The 17,783-nt window shown below is 37.9% G+C and overlaps 1 protein-coding gene across 1 annotated transcript; it reads left to right on the plus strand.

Moving 5' to 3' along the window:
• Positions 1-203: 203 nt before the first annotated feature.
• On the plus strand, positions 204-1,112 carry LOC120878020 (taste receptor type 2 member 1-like). Its single transcript, XM_040260582.1, has one exon. It carries the CDS (start codon positions 204-206, stop codon positions 1,110-1,112), a length of 909 nt encoding a protein of 302 aa, XP_040116516.1.
• Positions 1,113-17,783: the final 16,671 nt, after the last annotated feature.

Here is a 17,783-nt window from a genome sequence, read left to right on the forward strand (position 1 = left end):
GGGCATCAGATTTTAAAAGTACTCCCTCTGATTCTCTTCCTTAAGGAAGAAGTCTAGCGTAGACTCTAGATCCACTCTGCTTATGACCCAGGAGTTGTCAGAGGGTCACATTTCTCAATGCTGTATGCTTCTATCTGCAAGATCATCTGCAGGCAGTGTGGAACACTGTCCACAAGGAAAAGCTAAGATTTGTGGTAGGAAACATGATCTCTTTGTCAGTTATTCCTCATGTTATCATCATGTCAGCAGAATTTATCACAGGAGTTACAGTAAACGGATTTCTTATCATCATCAACTGTAATGAACTGGTCAAAGGCAGAAAGCTAACACCCATGCAACTCCTGTTCGTATGTATAGGGATGTCTAGATTTGGTCTACAGATTGTGTTAATGGTACAAGGTTTTTTCTCAGTGTTCTTTCCACTCTTTTATAGCACAAAAATTTATGGCACACCAATGCTGCTCTTTTGGATGTTTTTCAGCTCTGTCAGTCTCTGGTTTGCCACCTGTCTCTCTTTATTTTACTGCCTCAAGGTAACAGGCTTTACCCAGTGCTGTTTTCTTTGGCTGAAAGTCAGGATCTCAAAGTTAATGCCTTGGATGCTTCTGGGAAGCCTGCTGACCTCTGTGAACATTGCAGCTCTGTGTGTCAAGGTGGATTACCCTAAAATTGTGGATATTGATGTCCTCGGGAATGCCACAGCTAAGAGGACTAAACTCAACACAAAACAAATTAATGAAGTTCTTCTCATCAACTTGGCATTGCTATTTCCTCTGACCATATTTATAATATGCACTGTTATATTATTCATTTCTCTCTACAAGCACACTCATCGGATGCAAAATGGACCTCTTGGTTTCAGAAACACCAGGACTGAAGCCCATATTAATGCATTAAGAACAGTGATAACATTCTTTTGCTTCTTTATTTCTTACTTTGGTGCCTTCATGGCAAATATGACATTCAATATTCCTTATGGAAGTCATTGCTTCTTTGTGGTGAAGGATATTATGGCAGCATATCCTTCTGGTCATTCGGTTATAATGATCTGGAGTAATTCTAAGTTCCAGCAACCAATCAGGAGACTTCTCTGCCTAAGAAGGAGTCAGTGAAGAGGAGGATCAGTGTAAAATATTTTGTACTTCCTTATCATGGATTCAGTGGACTTGTGTTTTGTTTACTTATGTGTTTTGTGTGTTCTCTCTCTCCACTGAAAGCACTGATTTTAATGTTGGATGGATGTCTCTTTTTTTAGGACCTGTGTACTTAAAAAACATTATGACAGTAACATATAAATAACTAGTATTTACTTGCAATGGAATACCAGTTATGTTAAAATTAAAAAAAAAAAATACTAAGATTTCATTTCACTGACCAAAGTAATTCTGTTACCTGTCTTCTGGTTTAGATAATCAATATCACATTGATTTAGTCTAAGACTTGGAACAATATAATAATTTGGCTATTTGATTGCACATAGCTATTTTCCAAAGAGTTAATTTATAATAATTATACTACTACTAATAATAATAATTTAGTATAATTATTTTAAAATGCAAATTATATGTTGAAAGTGTATGTATGTCAGGGCAATGTACTTAGATACACAGGTTAATGTCATATTTTGCTAGATATACAGATTAAAGTCTTATTTTGCTAGATATACTTTTGAATTTAGTTACTAGCTCAGGTTGGTAAATAGTAAAGTCAAACAGAGCTGGCATATAGATACACAATGCAATTGAAGAAATATTTTTCACAAGTTAAATAAACATTTTTCAATCCCTTGAGGTGTGAAAGTCATGCCCAAATTGGATGTGAGGGAGGTTGCTGACAATGAAATTCTAGCACGATATCATTCAACTGGTGTTTTAATTTCCCTCCAACTGGGAATCTTGTCTGAGGTATGGCTGTTGCAAATGACTTGAAGATCTAAGGTAAAAGCTTTGAAATCTATTGTGAGATTTGAATTGATTGTCCTCTTTTAAAATCGTAAATTCTGTTGTTTTGGGGAAGAAAATATTTTTTGTAATATCTTACATCTCAGAATATCTGTTTGAATCTGTGACATCCTCATTGGCTTTTAAACAAACAAAAAAGTCTAGGTAGTCATTTTACTTGCAAATAAATTGTAATTTAAATGGACTAAAAATTGCCAGGGTAAGGGAAAAAAACTAGATATGTATGTAGGTATATGCATATGTATGTGTGAAGTCTTTTTTTACTTTACAAAATATTTCCACACACAATTGCTTATTTCATTCTCAGAACATTTTGTAAAGTAGGCAGTAGAATAATCTCAATTTTACAATTGAGAAACTAAGGTTTGTTTGACACTCAATATATGACCTATGACATCCTATGACCTTTCTTCATTATGTCATAGAAAGATAATTTTTGAAAAATTTCATAAGTGTCTGAAGTATTCTATTATTTGGTCAAGTTGTTTTCTATTTCCTCTCATATTTGGTTTCCTGACAGCCTGAGGGAGCTATACATAGGTGCCCAACTCACATTTTGTATCATTCGACTCACGTGGTAAGGAAACTGCTGTAGCAGTCTCACTTTTATAGTCAGGTGGTACTAAACTCTTTGCTGGGAAAACTGTCATTAACTATGTTTACACCTTGAGTTTTGGAACCTACCCTTCAGATTATAAAACAGACCTACACACTTTTGCATCACACCTCCTGGTCTCCTAAGCCAAATTGAAAGTCTTACTCATGCTAGTGTCTAAATTATCCGGGGAATTGTGGCATATATTTCCATAGCAACATCTAATATCAGTCGGCCATTTACATCCTCTACTATGCTCATTTTTTTAATTAAAAAAATAATTTTAGTAATTTTTTATTAAATTGTAAAATAATACACAATATAAAAATATGGAAAATACAGAAGAACTTCCTGTCAGTCCAGTTATTAGGATTCCATGTGTTCACTGCTGAGGGCCCAAGTCTGATCCCTGGTCAGGGAGCTAAGATCCTACATGTCATGTGGCATGGTCAAAAAACACAAAACATTTGGAAAAATGCAGAAATATTAGAAGTGAACCTGAGACAATCACAAGTAAATTTTTCATATACATTCTTTGGGGGTTTGAAGTATATAGACATATAGGTATATGTAAGTATATATGTGTAGGTGGTGCTAGTGGTAAAAAACCCTCCTACCAGGGCAGGAGATGTAAGAGACTTGGGTGCGATCCCTGGGTAAGAAAGATCCCCTGGAGGAGGGCAAGGCACCTCACTCCAATATTCTTGCCTGGAGAAGCCCATGCACAGAGGAGCCTGGCAGGCTACAGTCCATAAGGTCACAAAGAGTTGGACACGACTGAAGCAACTTAGCCCGGCACAGCACAATTTATTATATTATGAGGAACCTGCTATATACATACTTTATATTCTATGCTACCTTTGATTTAAATTATATGTGTGAAATTTTGCATATTTTAACAGCTTAATAATATTTTATTTTGTGGTTGTAACTTTGTTTTTAACCATTTTTCTATAATTAACCTGTATCTCCATTAACAAAGAGAACTATAGAGTTGAAAATAATGTTTATATTATTGAAGGGGGAAAAAAGAAGCTCACCCAAACAAAACAAAACACATAAAATGTGAAATAAAAGTTTACAATCAAAAGAGGAGAATCTTAATAATATTTATACATGAGTAACCAAATTGGTACTAATGCCTTGAAAAAATCTGGCCTGGGAATCTCTTGGCATGCGGACTATTGGCGTGGGAAACTTTTGTGATGATGCTATGGGCTTGAATTTCCTTGGAATGGGTTTCAGGCTGGGAATATTTTAGAAAGAGGCTGTGTCATTGCAAGCATTCTAAGATTTCATAAAATCTGTAAAAAAAAAAAAAAAAAAGCCTTTAAAAGGAATTTTAGTAGTTAGTAATTAATTTTCTATTCCAAAATTGTCTTTTTTGTGTATATTATTTCAAGAATCCTTGCAACCTAATAGAGAATATTGTTATCTATGTTAAAGATGAGGGAATCTAACTTGAAAATACAATAGAATTGCTCTAGAATTATCTAGACTTGAGTCTCACCTTCTAAATCTAACTTTCATATTTTTTCCTAAAGTTAATTGTACATCAAAGTCACCTGGGAAGCATTTTTTAAATTGTATATTCCCAGGCTTATCTTAAGACATACTGAATACAGTCTCTGGAGATGGAACCCAAAAAATCAAAACACATAATAAACCTACCCAGGAAATTCTGATACAACTTTTTATGGACCCAGGTTTGTGACTTATTGCACCACAGCGTATCAGTGCTACTGATTGGAGCCTATTCATGTCAAAATAAAGTCTTTTTTAGGAGAAAAACAATCTGGCTTGGACTAGCTCACCTAAGGGTTTTCAAAGACTTTAATATTTGAAAGTGTGTTTTATCTTTTCTAGTGTAACGTAACTGTCAACCTAGTTATTTACCTTTTACAGAGAAATAGCCTTATGGCCAATTAGTTGTGCACTGAAATGGTTTGAGGCATAGATGTTTAGCGCAAAAATATAGAATAGGACTTTTTTAGGACTTAGGTAAAGCAAGGGGTACCCATAGATTCAACAAAGACTTTTCATGTCACTGAGTGGGTGTTTAAAATCTGCAAATGGAAGTTCGGCTTATCTTCCCAATATGTTCTAGATAATGTTGTATCCAAAAAGTCTTTGTATTATAGGCAGGTGAGATCTTTACTGTATAAAACCACATATACACTATTCAGGAAATAAGCCAATACTGAAAGGTGCAGAGGTTTTTATGTTTCCATCTCTTGGGCAAGTCACAGCTGATTCAAACCTAAAAATGAATTTGAGGATATCTATATTTATTCTATTTCTTCTGGCTTTTCCCTCAATAGTCACAGCCCTCTCTTCCCCCGATCAACACTATAGAATTTATATTTAATTAATCAGTAAAAAGTTTTAGTTTTACCTATTAGTTAGTAGAGAGAACACTTTTCTAGTTAAGCCCCAATATCTTGTGCCTCTTCTGTGTGACATTGCTTAAATAGTAAATCTTTGGAAAGTTAAAAGCTTCCTCCTCACATACACATACATATCTATTTAATCCCCTAAAAGAATAAGAATTACAAAATTTTATTAAGAACTGCTTCCCTTTTATTAAGCAAGCTTCCTAATTTTTACTAAAGGATAGATAGGCAAATTACCAATAAATTACACAAAAGTAATTTCAGGATGAAAAGACGCATGCAGTTTGTTTTTGTTGTTGTTGTTGTTGGGGTTATGACTATGTTACTCATAGTACTAGTGACACCAAACATTGATTTGTTATCAGAAGGGGAACTCTGATAATAGCATGAATTAATTGTATGTCAGTTACTTGACCTCTGATCATGGAGTAAAGAGATAAGGTGGTAAGTTCTAAAAAGTAAACCCTCTGCATGCTTGACTTGGATGGAATGAATCTCATTTGAGAGCCAGTAAGGGATAGAATGAGAAAAAGGACAGGAAATAAAGGTATATCATATCAACTTTGCAATTTTTTTCTAGGGCTCGGCTGTGATTCTTTCAAGTTTAAGTTTGCATTTTCGGAGGCCCTTAGTTTTTGCACTATGTTTTACCATATAATTTAAAAAGTTGCTAAGTCTACCCTTTCGTCCCTTTTTAAAAAAATCTTACTTCCCCACTGCTGCTGCTGCTGCTGCTAAGTCGCTTCCGTCGTGTCCAACTCTGTGCGACCCCATAGACTGCAGCCCACCAGGCTTCCCTGTCTCTGGGATTCTCCAGGCAAGAACACTGGAGTGGGTTGCCATTTCCTTCTCCAATGCATGAAAGTGAAAAGTGAAAGTGAAGTCGCTCAGTCTTGTCTGACTTCTAGCGACCCAATGGACTGCAGCCCACCAGGCTCCTCCGTTCACAGGATTTGCCAGGCAAGAGTACTGGAGTGGGGTGCCATTGCCTTCTCCACTTCCCCATTATGGTCCGTTATAGTTTTTTCACTACCTAGCTTCACAGAAGTAAAATAAAATGATCAAATATTTTCTTTAATCAACTTAAAATCATTAATAGATTTTGGTTTTGCTTATTATTATCTTTGTTTTTTTTTTTTTTTTTGGTTGCACTGTGTGGCTTGCATTATCTAAATTCCCCAACCAGGGATTGAACCTGTGCCCTTAGCAGCAAAAGCACTGAGTTCTAACCACGGACCACCAGAGAATTCCCTAGTTTTACTTTTTAAATGTACATTAAGTTTTATATCGCTCTATGAGTGTTCCCAAGTGTACTAACATATGCACTATAGTGTGTTAAAGCTTCTATAATAATTTCAGCCATAAATTAAGACTATGGCTCTATGGTCAGGTTAATGGTGACATCCAAGATGGTTAACACCAAAGGGGACCTTCCCAGACAGCTGCCGCCAGTCCTCCCATCCCTGTAGTGAGCCCCTGCTGACTCACACCTCCACAGGAGACCCTCCAACACCAGCAGCTTTGGTTCAGTTTCCTGTGGAGTCCCTGCTCCTTTCCTCTGTGTCTTGGTATGCACAAAATTTTGTTTGTGCTCTCCAAGACTGGGGTCTCTGTTTCCCCCAGTCCTGTGGAAGTCTTGTAATAAAATCCCACTGGCCCTCAAGGTCAGATTTCCTGGGGATTCCCAGTCCCTTTGTTGGATCCCCAGGCTGAGAAGCCTGATGTGGGATTTTGAAACTTCACAACAATGGGAGAACTTCTTTTGCACTAATGTTCTCCAGGTTGTAGGTCACCCACTCAGCAGGTATGGGATTTGATTTTATTGTGATTGTACCTCTCCTACCATCTGGCTGCAGCTTTGTCTTTGGACATGGGGTATCTTTTTTAGGTAGGTTCCAAAGTCCTCCTGTCAATAGTTGTTCAACAGCTAGTTATGATTTAGTGCTCTTGCAGGAGGAGATGAGCGCATGTCCTTCTACTCCACAATCTTGAGCTCGAAGACTGTAGATTATTATTCTTAAGTACGTTTTGTACTGTTTTGAAATTGGACAAACAGAATTGTCAGAAGAATGTGTAATTTCCTTGGTTTTGTCTCGCTGCAACAAAGATTTGATATAGTGGCCCAGTGTAACATCTTGGTTACAGCTCAGAGTTTTATTTGATAAACAAAGAATAGTACACCCTTGAGGCATGAGGGCAGGCCAACTGCAAAGGAGAGGCCCCAACCAGTCTTGGCTTCCTCTTTTTATATGTTTTGTCTCCTCCCCTGTGAGCCTGCCCTATGCAAATTAGGTCTAGCCTGGAATTGGGTGTGTTTGTTTCACCTGAGGTTCTCACTCTGGTCCATGAATTTTTCCTTTGTTACCTTTTTGCGGGCTTTTCCCTTTCTTTGTCTTTTAACCACCACCATTTTGGATTCCTTTTTCCCATTCTAACTACTGAACAGAACTAAAACTTTTTATCAGTACTTTGAGAAAAGAAGTAAATTATACTTGAGTTTACAAATGATGAACAGTGTTAGTATTTTTAATTGGCGTAAACGAGAGTAAACAATTATTTTAGAATGCTATGAAGGGTAGCAGCTAATGAGGTGGTAAAACAAGAATTATCAACCACTGCAGGATGACAGAAGGACACCAGTATATGAAATGGGAGTGAAGGAAGGCACCAAGAGGCTGAAGGGTGAGAAGAGACAGAAAGAGGTGAGAAGACAATGCTCTTGGAGGCAGTCCATCTGCCCACCGAGGTTTCAGTCTCCCATCGTAAAGGACACCAAGAAAGGAGCACAGAAGTGAAACAAGGGAGCCAAGCAGCCGATTAGGCAGCTAAGAGAGCAGCATTACAGGACAATGACCTAGTAGGGGTTGCCACCTTAGTTCCACAGACTAATTTGCCAGAAACTCCTTCATATACCGAAGGTGAGACCCTTAAAGCTAAGAGTGAGAGCTTTCAAGAAGATCATATGGGGTGGTTTCAAAAGGAGGGTCTCCTTTTTCTGCCTGGGAACCTCCAATGGAAGTTGGTTAATTCCTTACATGCCGCCACTCATTTAGGGGAAAAGGCCCTCCAAAGATGACTAGAAAGGTCCTTCAGAGGAACAGGCTTCCAGACAACTATAAGGCAAGTGGTCTCCTCTTGTCCCACTTGCCAATTAAACAACCCCCAAGGAGCTCAAAGACCCCAGCTGGCCCAGCCCATCCAACAACATGGCCAGGAGAGGACTGGCAGATGGACTTCACCCAGATGCCAGTTTCTCAAGGGCATAAACTATTAGTCATGATAGATACATTCACAGGATGGATTGAAGGCTTTCCTACCCAGACTGAGAAGACTGAGGAGGTAGTAAAAAAAACTGCTCCATGAAATCCTTCCAAGATTTGGCCTGCCTAGGTCATTACAAAGTGACAATGTGAGATCATTTACTTCTAAGGTGATCTCTAAAGCATGGGCATTACTTATTATCTCCATTGTGCCTGGAGGCCTTAGTCTTAAGGACAAGTAGAAAGAGCCAACCATCTTAAAATCAATGATAAAAATGATAACCCAGAAGACCTCCCTCAGATGGAACAAGGCTTTACCAATAGCTCTCCACCCGTATTGCCCCTAAGGAACAGGTTGGTCTTAGTCCTTATGAGATGCTATATGGGAGACATTTTGTTTATCTCAATGACCTTTTCCTAGATCCAGAGGCTCAGACTGTCCAGTCATACCATGGCCATTGGACAATTCCAACAAGATATATGTTTGGGGGCATCAACCAGGGTCCAAAAGATTATAAAGAGCCACCACTATATGCTCCAGAGACTCAAGTCCTAATTAAAGTCTGGAAAGATGGGTCCCCAGAGGCTCAACTCCAGCCCACATGGAACGGCCCCATCCTGTAATATTTCTCCCCCCACAGCAGTCAAGGTACCAGGATACGACTCCTGAATTCACTACTCACAAATCAAGCTGTGAAAGGAAACAGAGGAGGACACTCAATACACCTACGAGCTCTGGGAGATCTCAGATACCCATTCAGGACTACAGATGAGTGCCATTCATATGAACACCACGAAAATTACGTTTCTAGGGATAAGATTTCTCAGGATAGCTCTAAAGAGCCAACACAGGTTTGCAGAGGTTATACTCCAAAATAGGCGGGAGGTAGATCTCCTGATCCCCGAACAAGGAGGAACCTGAGCAATCTTGACTGAGACGTATTGTTTCTGGGTAAATACCTCCAGCTAAGTTTAAAAAAGTCTCACAGTCCTCAAGAAAAACATTCTGATCCTATGGGATCTCAAAGAATGAGCTAGAGAGTCCTCAGGGTGACTACAGTCTTCCTTTGGGGGAATCCTTCTCCTGGCGAGAGGGAATTTAGAGTTGGCAAGTGTCCCTACGAATCGCCGTTATCCTCATATTGATGCTGCTTATGATTGCTCCTTGTATTATCAATTTTCTAACCCATTTCATCTCTGCCCAGGTCAACAAGCTACAACATGTAAAGCCAGTTCAACAAGAATATATAAAACTACACCCAACCATGGAAAATATCACTCATCCTTGAATGGACACTGCTATAAGGACTCTGAGGCTTGAGACTAGCAAGAGGGCGAGGCCCAAAGCCCCTCACCATCCCAGTTCAGCCGAAAGTAGACAGAGAGACCTTGATGCCCTTATTCCCAAAGAATTGGGCCTCTCATATCTTGAGGGGGAAATGTTAGATAGTTACAATAGGACAAAGGAGTCCAAAATGGTGGCGGCTGAAGGACAAAGAAAGGAAAAGCCCACAAAAATGGAACAGAAGAAAATCAGAACTGGAGTGGGAACCTCAGGTGAAACAAACAGCCCTCCTGGCTAGCCAGTTTACAGAGGGCAGGCTCAGGGAGAGGAGAAAAAAAACAAATAAAAAGAGGAGCCAAAATTGAGCTCTTCTTTTGGGTTGGCCCACCCTCACGCCTCGAAGTATGTATTTTCTTTGCTTGCTAAGTAAAACTGAGCTATAACACTGGTCTGCCAAATAAAACTGAGCTGGTCCACTGTTTCAAGTTTTTGCTGTGGTGAGACAGAACTGAGGAAATTACACACTTCCCCGACAACTCTTACACAATTTTGTCCTCCTGACGAATATTCGAAGAGTACCACCTCATTTCCTGCTGCCAGTACTGACTGCTCTGAAATGTAACCCCTATGGTTTTATAGATCCAAATTTATGTAAATAACTGTGCTATCTTATTGTCTTTTCACATAACTCAAGCTTCAATTTGTTCCTATTTTTCTTTGCTATTTTCAGTATGGAAATTGTTCCCTTTCATAAAGAAGGACATAAAATAGAAATAAAGCCATTTAGCTGCATATGGCATACATTAATATTATTCCTTCTGCCCTAGAAACTGCCATCCTTTTTTTAAAAAAATTCTGAACATAATTGAAAACCTATTTTACTTTCTTATTAATTTATGGAGTATTTTGAACTACAATTACCAGTTATAAGATTATTACTACAATACTTTTTAAGTTAATTTATTTGAATCAATATAAACATATGCTATTATGTTATTCAAGTAGCCTTTTAAGAAATGTGCACATTCCTTATGTAAAATAAAATGTTTTCTGCTCTAAGCTCTACCAGTAAACAAGCCTTTTCCAAATGCAGATTTCTGAGCACAGGTGAAATAAAGCCAGCTATTTGGAAGCCATCAGCTACTTCCTCTCTGGTAAGTGCTGAGGAGTTGAGGGGATATGTGAGGCGGCCATCAGACAGATTTGCCATCTCTTATGGTAAACAAGGAACAAGTATGTAAACAACAAAGAAAGCTGGATTGGCCCCAGATAGCTAGATGCATATGAAAGAGATTATTTCAGCAAGCCCAGATGCTTGCATCTTCTCATACATTGAATATTGCTAAATCTCTTCATGTGAGAGGTTTACTTTTTCTTAATTTAGAGTAATCTTTTAATATTCGGATTACCTGCTCCTTGTTGCAAACTTGTATATACCCTGGCTCCTCCCTTGCTCCCTTGGAGGTAGATCTCTTGGGGTCACCTGAAATACTGTCTCTTGGGCTCAAGTCCTAACATCCCCATTGAATAAAATCTAACTCTCAACTTTCAGGTTGCACTTATTTATTTATTTTTTTTTTCAGTCAGCACTTCGTACCAGGAAACATGAAAGTCAGAAAGTGGAGGTTTTTATTTGTCACAACAGGTTACCTTCCTAATTTTAGGGAAGCTGAGCATCAGATCCTTTCACATATCATAGATATTTATGTGCAGTAAAAATGTATTATAAATTCAAAGTATCTACATAACAGGAGGTTTTTCAATGGTTCTATATATAACTTCAGTCACTTAACCACAAAACAGTATTTCCCTAGCAGAAACATCTTGAAAAGCATTCGTGAAAGCATTAAAGAGAATTATAGTAGCTTTTTATGGTGTCTACCCATTAAACCACCTTCCCTTCCTCTCGTTTTTCCTAAGAACTTTGCTGTTGTGAAAGATCAGAATACATCTTTGTTGCTCTAAAGAAATTTTCAGAGATGTTCTTACTTCAAGGACCTGCCCCTTCATTAATTTCCCAGGAGAGTAACTGTCAGGACTGATTATTTGGCATTTAATACTTAGTCTTAAGATGTATTCTTATAAGTTTGTATCTTTTCTAGTAAATTATTTATAATTTTCTTGAAATCTAAGGTCATGCCCTGTGTATTTTTGCATCCTACACAATAGTACTGAACCAATATAAAAAGGTACTTTGAACATATTATTTTGAGAAAGAATCAAATACATCCCTATGCAGAGAGTGAGACAGATACATGTTAGATAGCATAAAGATAGGTTAATTTTATTCCAAAACTGTAAGAGATTGAGTAAACCCAACTCTACTGTCATTTCTCCAAGGAAAAAAGCAAAATGAAATTGAATATTGGGAAAAACAGTGCAGGTAAATTGATGTTTGAACTTCAGTTTATAAACTGGGATAAAATTATATATAAGCAATTCACTGCCACCCAGGGGTGAACTTTCACCTCAGATGAAATAATAGTATAGTCAAAAGACTCCAGACATTAGGGATCTTGGTTCAGGCAGTTTTATGCATGCGTGCCTGCTAAGTTGCTTCAGTTGTGTCCAACTCTTTTCTACCCTATGGACTATAGCCTGCCAGGATCCTTTGTCCATGGAATTATCCAGGCAAGAATACTGGAGTGTGTTGAGATGCCCTCATTTCATTAGAAAAATATGAGAAAAAGAGAAGCTAATGCTCAGGTCACAGGAATTTTTTGGACCAAATGAGGGTAAATAACTAGCCCAAATCACAAACAAATTGTAAAGAGAAAAGTAAAACCAAAAATATTTATGACATTTATGGGATAATTACAAACTTGAATTTTGCCTAGATATTAGTATCAATGAACTGATTTTCTTTTTTGAGGTTTCATAGTGGTGCGATGCTTATGCTTTTTTTTTTTTTTAAAGTGTTTTCTCTTTTAGTGGAAACATTCTAAAATAATTACTGATAAGTTGATGGTTTTGTTCTTGTATAATCACTAAGTTGTGTCCAGCTCTTTGCTGACTCCATGGCCAGTAGCCCACTAGCCAGGCTCCTCGGTCCAAGGGATTTCCCAGTCAAGAATACTGGAGTGGGTAGCCGTTTGCTTCTCCAGGGGATCTTCCCAATCCAGGGGTCAAACCCACATCTCCTGAATTGACAGGAGAATTCTTACCAGTGAGCCACCAAGGAAACTCAATAAGTTAATATGATGCACCAAAATAATAAGAAGAGAAGGAGATAAGTTGGAGGATATTTAAAGCAATTTGGGCTATAAGTTGATCAACTTTTTAGCCACGTGATGGTAACATGAAGATTCACTATGCAATTCTGTCTATTTTGGTACACATTTGAAATTTTCTGGGAGGTGTTTTTTATTTTTTAATCTCACCAAGAGATCGCTGAGTGTAGAATTTGGCCAGTGAAAACAGAAAGCTTTCTCCATAATTTATTTTGCAGAAATCAGTAGGTTAAGCTGTAAATTATGGAAGAAGAACTTGTAATCCTCACTTGCCTTATAAAATGAACATTGAGGAAATTAACTCAAACATTCTTAAGCCCAAGGTAATAAAAGAGTTGAACCTGCTTTTCAAATCATGCTTATATTAAATGTTAAACTCATATTGACTTACAAAAAGATTACTAAACAAATATAAAAAGTGATTTTCTAACATTTCAAAAAGAGCTCAGGAGTTATTGCCTTGTTGCTAGGTTTTAGGGAACATTAGAGGCCCTACTTTCACTCTTTTTTTCCTACTCTGACTTGAGTCCTTTAGAAAATTAATTCAGTTTCTTAGCAACCCAGGTGGGTAAAACTTAAATGCACTTTGAGATCTTTTGTAAAGCAAAGGCTAAATGTTTCCTTATAAACTATCTGTTTGTTTAGTCTCATCGGGCTTTGCAGAAAAGATCTTCTGAGACATACGGCCAAAAACAATTTTATTAAAACTCGCAATTTTAAATGGTGAGTTAAGTTACTGATTTTCTAATTAATGCTCCTTTTTTGTGTTTACTTTGAATTATTCCAGTTTGTCAATTTATCTAGGTCTTTTGAATTTGTGTACTTTATGTTAAAATATATGACATGAACTCATTTATGAGAGAAGCAATCTCTTTATATATAATATTATAAATGGGAAATCATGAGATATGTTAAGAAGGAGAAAGCTGGAAGTGCTGAATTTCTTTATAAATCTACAAATGTAAATGAATTCCTGGTCTAAGGAATTCACTGTGATCTTAATAGCAGACTATTTTACAATGCTCTTTGCTTGTTGGCAGCATTTAGGTATCAGGTATATATCTGTATCTCTATCTCTCTGTCTGTCTAGCTTCCCAAATACTTAAGTTTACAAAATTAAACTCATATTTGTGAGCACAATAAGCTTAAATTTGCATACATTTACTAACCTAAGGAATGCATTTATTTTAAAATCTGATTGTAAAAGCAGATAACAAAAATATTTTGTGACATTCTAGTAGAAAATATTGAAGAAGAAATTTAAATTAAAGTTTATTTTTTATATTGCCACTATTAGAAGTTTTCATTATTTAGAAAAAATGTAATTAGATATTTGAGCTTTTAGATACAGTTTCAAAAAAAATCTGTAATTTCCAGAATTTGGCACATAAAATTATTTGAAGTTTGCATTTTTGTAAGGTTGAAAAATCATTGAATAAAAGAAATTTCACATGACTCAACCTAAAATATGCAGAACCCTACATAGTGTTTGTAAAAATAGGTATATTTGACTCAATGTTACAATCTAATTTGCGTCAGATCTTGGAATTAATTAACTTTAATACAAGGAACAAGGCAAAATGTAACTCCGAGTTTCATTGCTGTATTCATAAGGAAATATGAACCCTGATAGATGGGGAAAGCTTTTATTGGAGCGGCATTTAAACTAATCCTTAAAACCAGGTAATTTCTTAGATAGAGAATAACTGGGCTTGTTGAATGCAGATTAAACTATTCTATTATTTCCAGTGAGACATCTTGGCAAAGTACAGCTTCTGTAATATCAACGTTTACCACTAAATCTTTGACTAAATGTGATTACTAGTTTATATTTTCTCACTTTCTCAACCTCACATCTTATGACCATATTTCTCTATGCCTTAGCTTTTTCCACATAAAGTGAGGAGCATAATGTGATATTGCCATCACAAGCTTCAGTCATTCAACTAGATCTCCAGCTGATTTCTTTCTGCTGGGGTATCCTGGGACTACAGTTGAGGGAGGAGGCAGATGGGCCACCCCCACCCCAAGGGTAAAGCAATTGGAGATTCATTCCCTATGGGCTGAAACGCCAAGATGAGAATAACAGGACAATTGAGGGATGAGCCTGGACCCTAGAGATGCATGCACACACGTGGGAGGATCCTGAGATATACTAAATATGGACAGTGAACCAGACAAATCAAAATGACTGGCCAAAGGAAGCCTGGAAGAAATGTCCCATAAAAGTAATTCAAACTGCCATGAGGGTGTGACTCAGCCCCTCTCTCTCTCCCTGAGTCTGCCCGTGTGTCTTTCCACACATTGTTTTTATTGTTCAGTTGATAATTTTTGTCCATCTCTGTGACTCCATGGACTGCAGCATGCCAGGCTTCCCTGACCATAACCAACTCCCAGAGCTTGCTCAAACTCATGTCCATAGGGTCAGTGATGCCATCCAACCATCTCATCCTCTGTTGTCCCCTTCTCCTCCTGCCCTAAATCTTTCCCAGCATCAGGGTCTTTTCCAATGAGTTGGTTCTTCACATCATGTGGCCAAAGTATTGAAGCTTCAACTTCAGCATCATCCAATTCATCCAGTGAATATTCAGAATTGATTTCAATTATACTCTTTTATTCCTCTTAATAAATACTTATTTCAGTATTTACCATCTTTGTGGGAATTCTTTTCTGCAAAGCTGAAGGGCCAGGGCCCTTGTCACTGACCATTGGTCTAGTGGCTAGGATCTGGTGCTTTCACTTCTGTTTCCCAGCCACAATATCCTGGGAACCAAAGCCTTGCTCCAAGCCATTGCCGACCGAGGCCACCCGAGATCACAATGCTATATGCTAACACATGATTCGTATATCACAGAAGCTTAATTTTACATGCATATTATTCTTTGAATAATATGTAACAATAACTTCATAATATAAGGACACAATGAAGTATCATACAAATTAAAGATAATTTATCCCTGCTTTATATATTGCATAGTTACAGGTTTTGGTAGCCAGGAAGCCCCAGACATATACAGACAAAGACAGAAATGAGCAGTAGTGGCAAGAAGATGACAGATGAGCTTGTGTCTACTCTCAGCTACCTAGTCAAAAAGAAGTCTAGACCTCACTGCATTTTCCAGTTAGAGCTTCTTAATCTTTTGACTGTCCAGCTCTCTTACTACCATGATACTTGTTTTCTATATCGATTAGACCTATTCTTATTCTTCCAGTTTATAAACTTCCTGGTTAGTTTCTTCCTAGCTGGACATCCTGGTGAGACACTTTGCTGTCTCACTTACCGACACCCTCAATTTCCATGTCTTTTCGTGGCTGCTGCTGCTGCTGCTAAGTTGCTTCAGTAGTGTCCGACTCTGTGCGACCCCATAGACGGCAGCCCATGGCAGCTGATTACAAACTCCTAGCCAGGAATCAATACTCTCATGTCTTTTCTTTGCTCATGTAACCAGATTTCCGAGCCCTGCAGGAGATGGGTATATTTACAATTTTAGTCAAGACTGAGCCTTCGGTGTGACTCAGAAATTAAAAAATACATTTCAACAGAAATGTGAAGGATCATAGGTGAGGCAAGTGACTTATAAAAGAAGGCATGAACTGGGAACAAATTAACCACTGACTGTCAAGGGCTTATTTTCATCATCTAGTGAGTAGGTGGGTCAGTGTTGAAGTCACATTAGCCAGATTCAGAAGCACCCAACATGAAAACAACATGCAAGTTTATTAGTTTATGAGAAAAATAAACCAAACTAACTCATATCTTCCTTCCAGTTCACTGTCTTCCAGTAGACTACTGTGCATATGAAACCAGATGATCATCTAAGACTGATTTGGTTAAAGTTAGATAAGAATAATAAATATTGATTATATAGTTAAATGGCCGAGGTTATAAAAAGTTATGCATAGATATGAGAAGGGAAATAAAAATACCAATTATTAGCCAGCGTGCCCTCCCCTCTGGAAGAATCTTGGAAGGATATTGCCAACTTTCAAACTCTCACCCTTTCTCTTTTAACTTCTTTATTAACAAACCCTTTTAATTTCTATGCAGACATTCCTATTGTTTACTGTATAATAAAGCTATGACAAACCTAGACACTATATTAGAAAGCAAAGACATCACTTTGTCGACCAAGGTCCACATAGTCACACCTATGGTTTTTCCAGTAATCACATATAGATGTGATAGTTGAACCATAAAAAATGTTGAGCACCCTAGAACTGATGACTTGGAATTATGGTACTGGAGAAGACTCCTTTAGACTGAAAGGAAATCAAACCTAGGAAATTAACTCTGAATATTCATTGTAAGGACTGATGCTGAAGCTGAAGCCCCAATACTTTGACCACTTGATGTGAAGAGCCAGCTCATTGGAAAAGACCCTGATGCTGGGAAAGATCAAAGACAAAAGAAGAGGGCAGCAGAGGATGAGATGGTTGGATGCCACCACTGTCAATCTGGTGCTGGGACTATTTGGACATGAATCTGAGCTAACTCCAGGAGATAGCGAAGGGCAGGGAAGCCTGGCATGCTGCAGTCCATGGGGTCGCAAAGAATCAGAAATGATTTAACAACTGAACAAGAACATAATATAGAAACATGAAATTAAGATATTTTAAGTTATATTTTTAGCATTCCTTCAGTTCAGTTCAGTTCAGTCGCTCAGTCATGTCCGACTGTTTGCAACCCCATGAATCGCAGCACACCAGACCTCCCTGTCCATCACCAACTCCCGAAGTTCACTCAGACTCATGTCCATCGAGTCCATGATGCCATCCAGGAATCTCATCCTTTGTCATCCCCTTCTCCTCCTGCCCCCAATCCCTCCCAGCATCAAAGTCTTTTCCAATGAGTCAACTCTTCACATGAGGTGGCCAAAGTACTGGAGTTTCAGCTTTAGCATCATTTCTTCCAAAGAAATCCCAGGGTTCATCTCCTGCAGAATGGACTGGTTGGATCTCCTTGCAGTCCAAGGGACTCTCAAGAGTCTTCCCCAACACCACAGTTCAAAGCATCAGTTCTTCGGTGCTCAGCCTTCTTCACAGTCAACTCTCACATCCA

Source organism: Oryx dammah, unplaced genomic scaffold, assembly GCF_014754425.2.
Source record: "Oryx dammah isolate SB20612 unplaced genomic scaffold, SCBI_Odam_1.1 HiC_scaffold_18, whole genome shotgun sequence".
NCBI lineage: Eukaryota > Metazoa > Chordata > Mammalia > Artiodactyla > Bovidae > Oryx > Oryx dammah.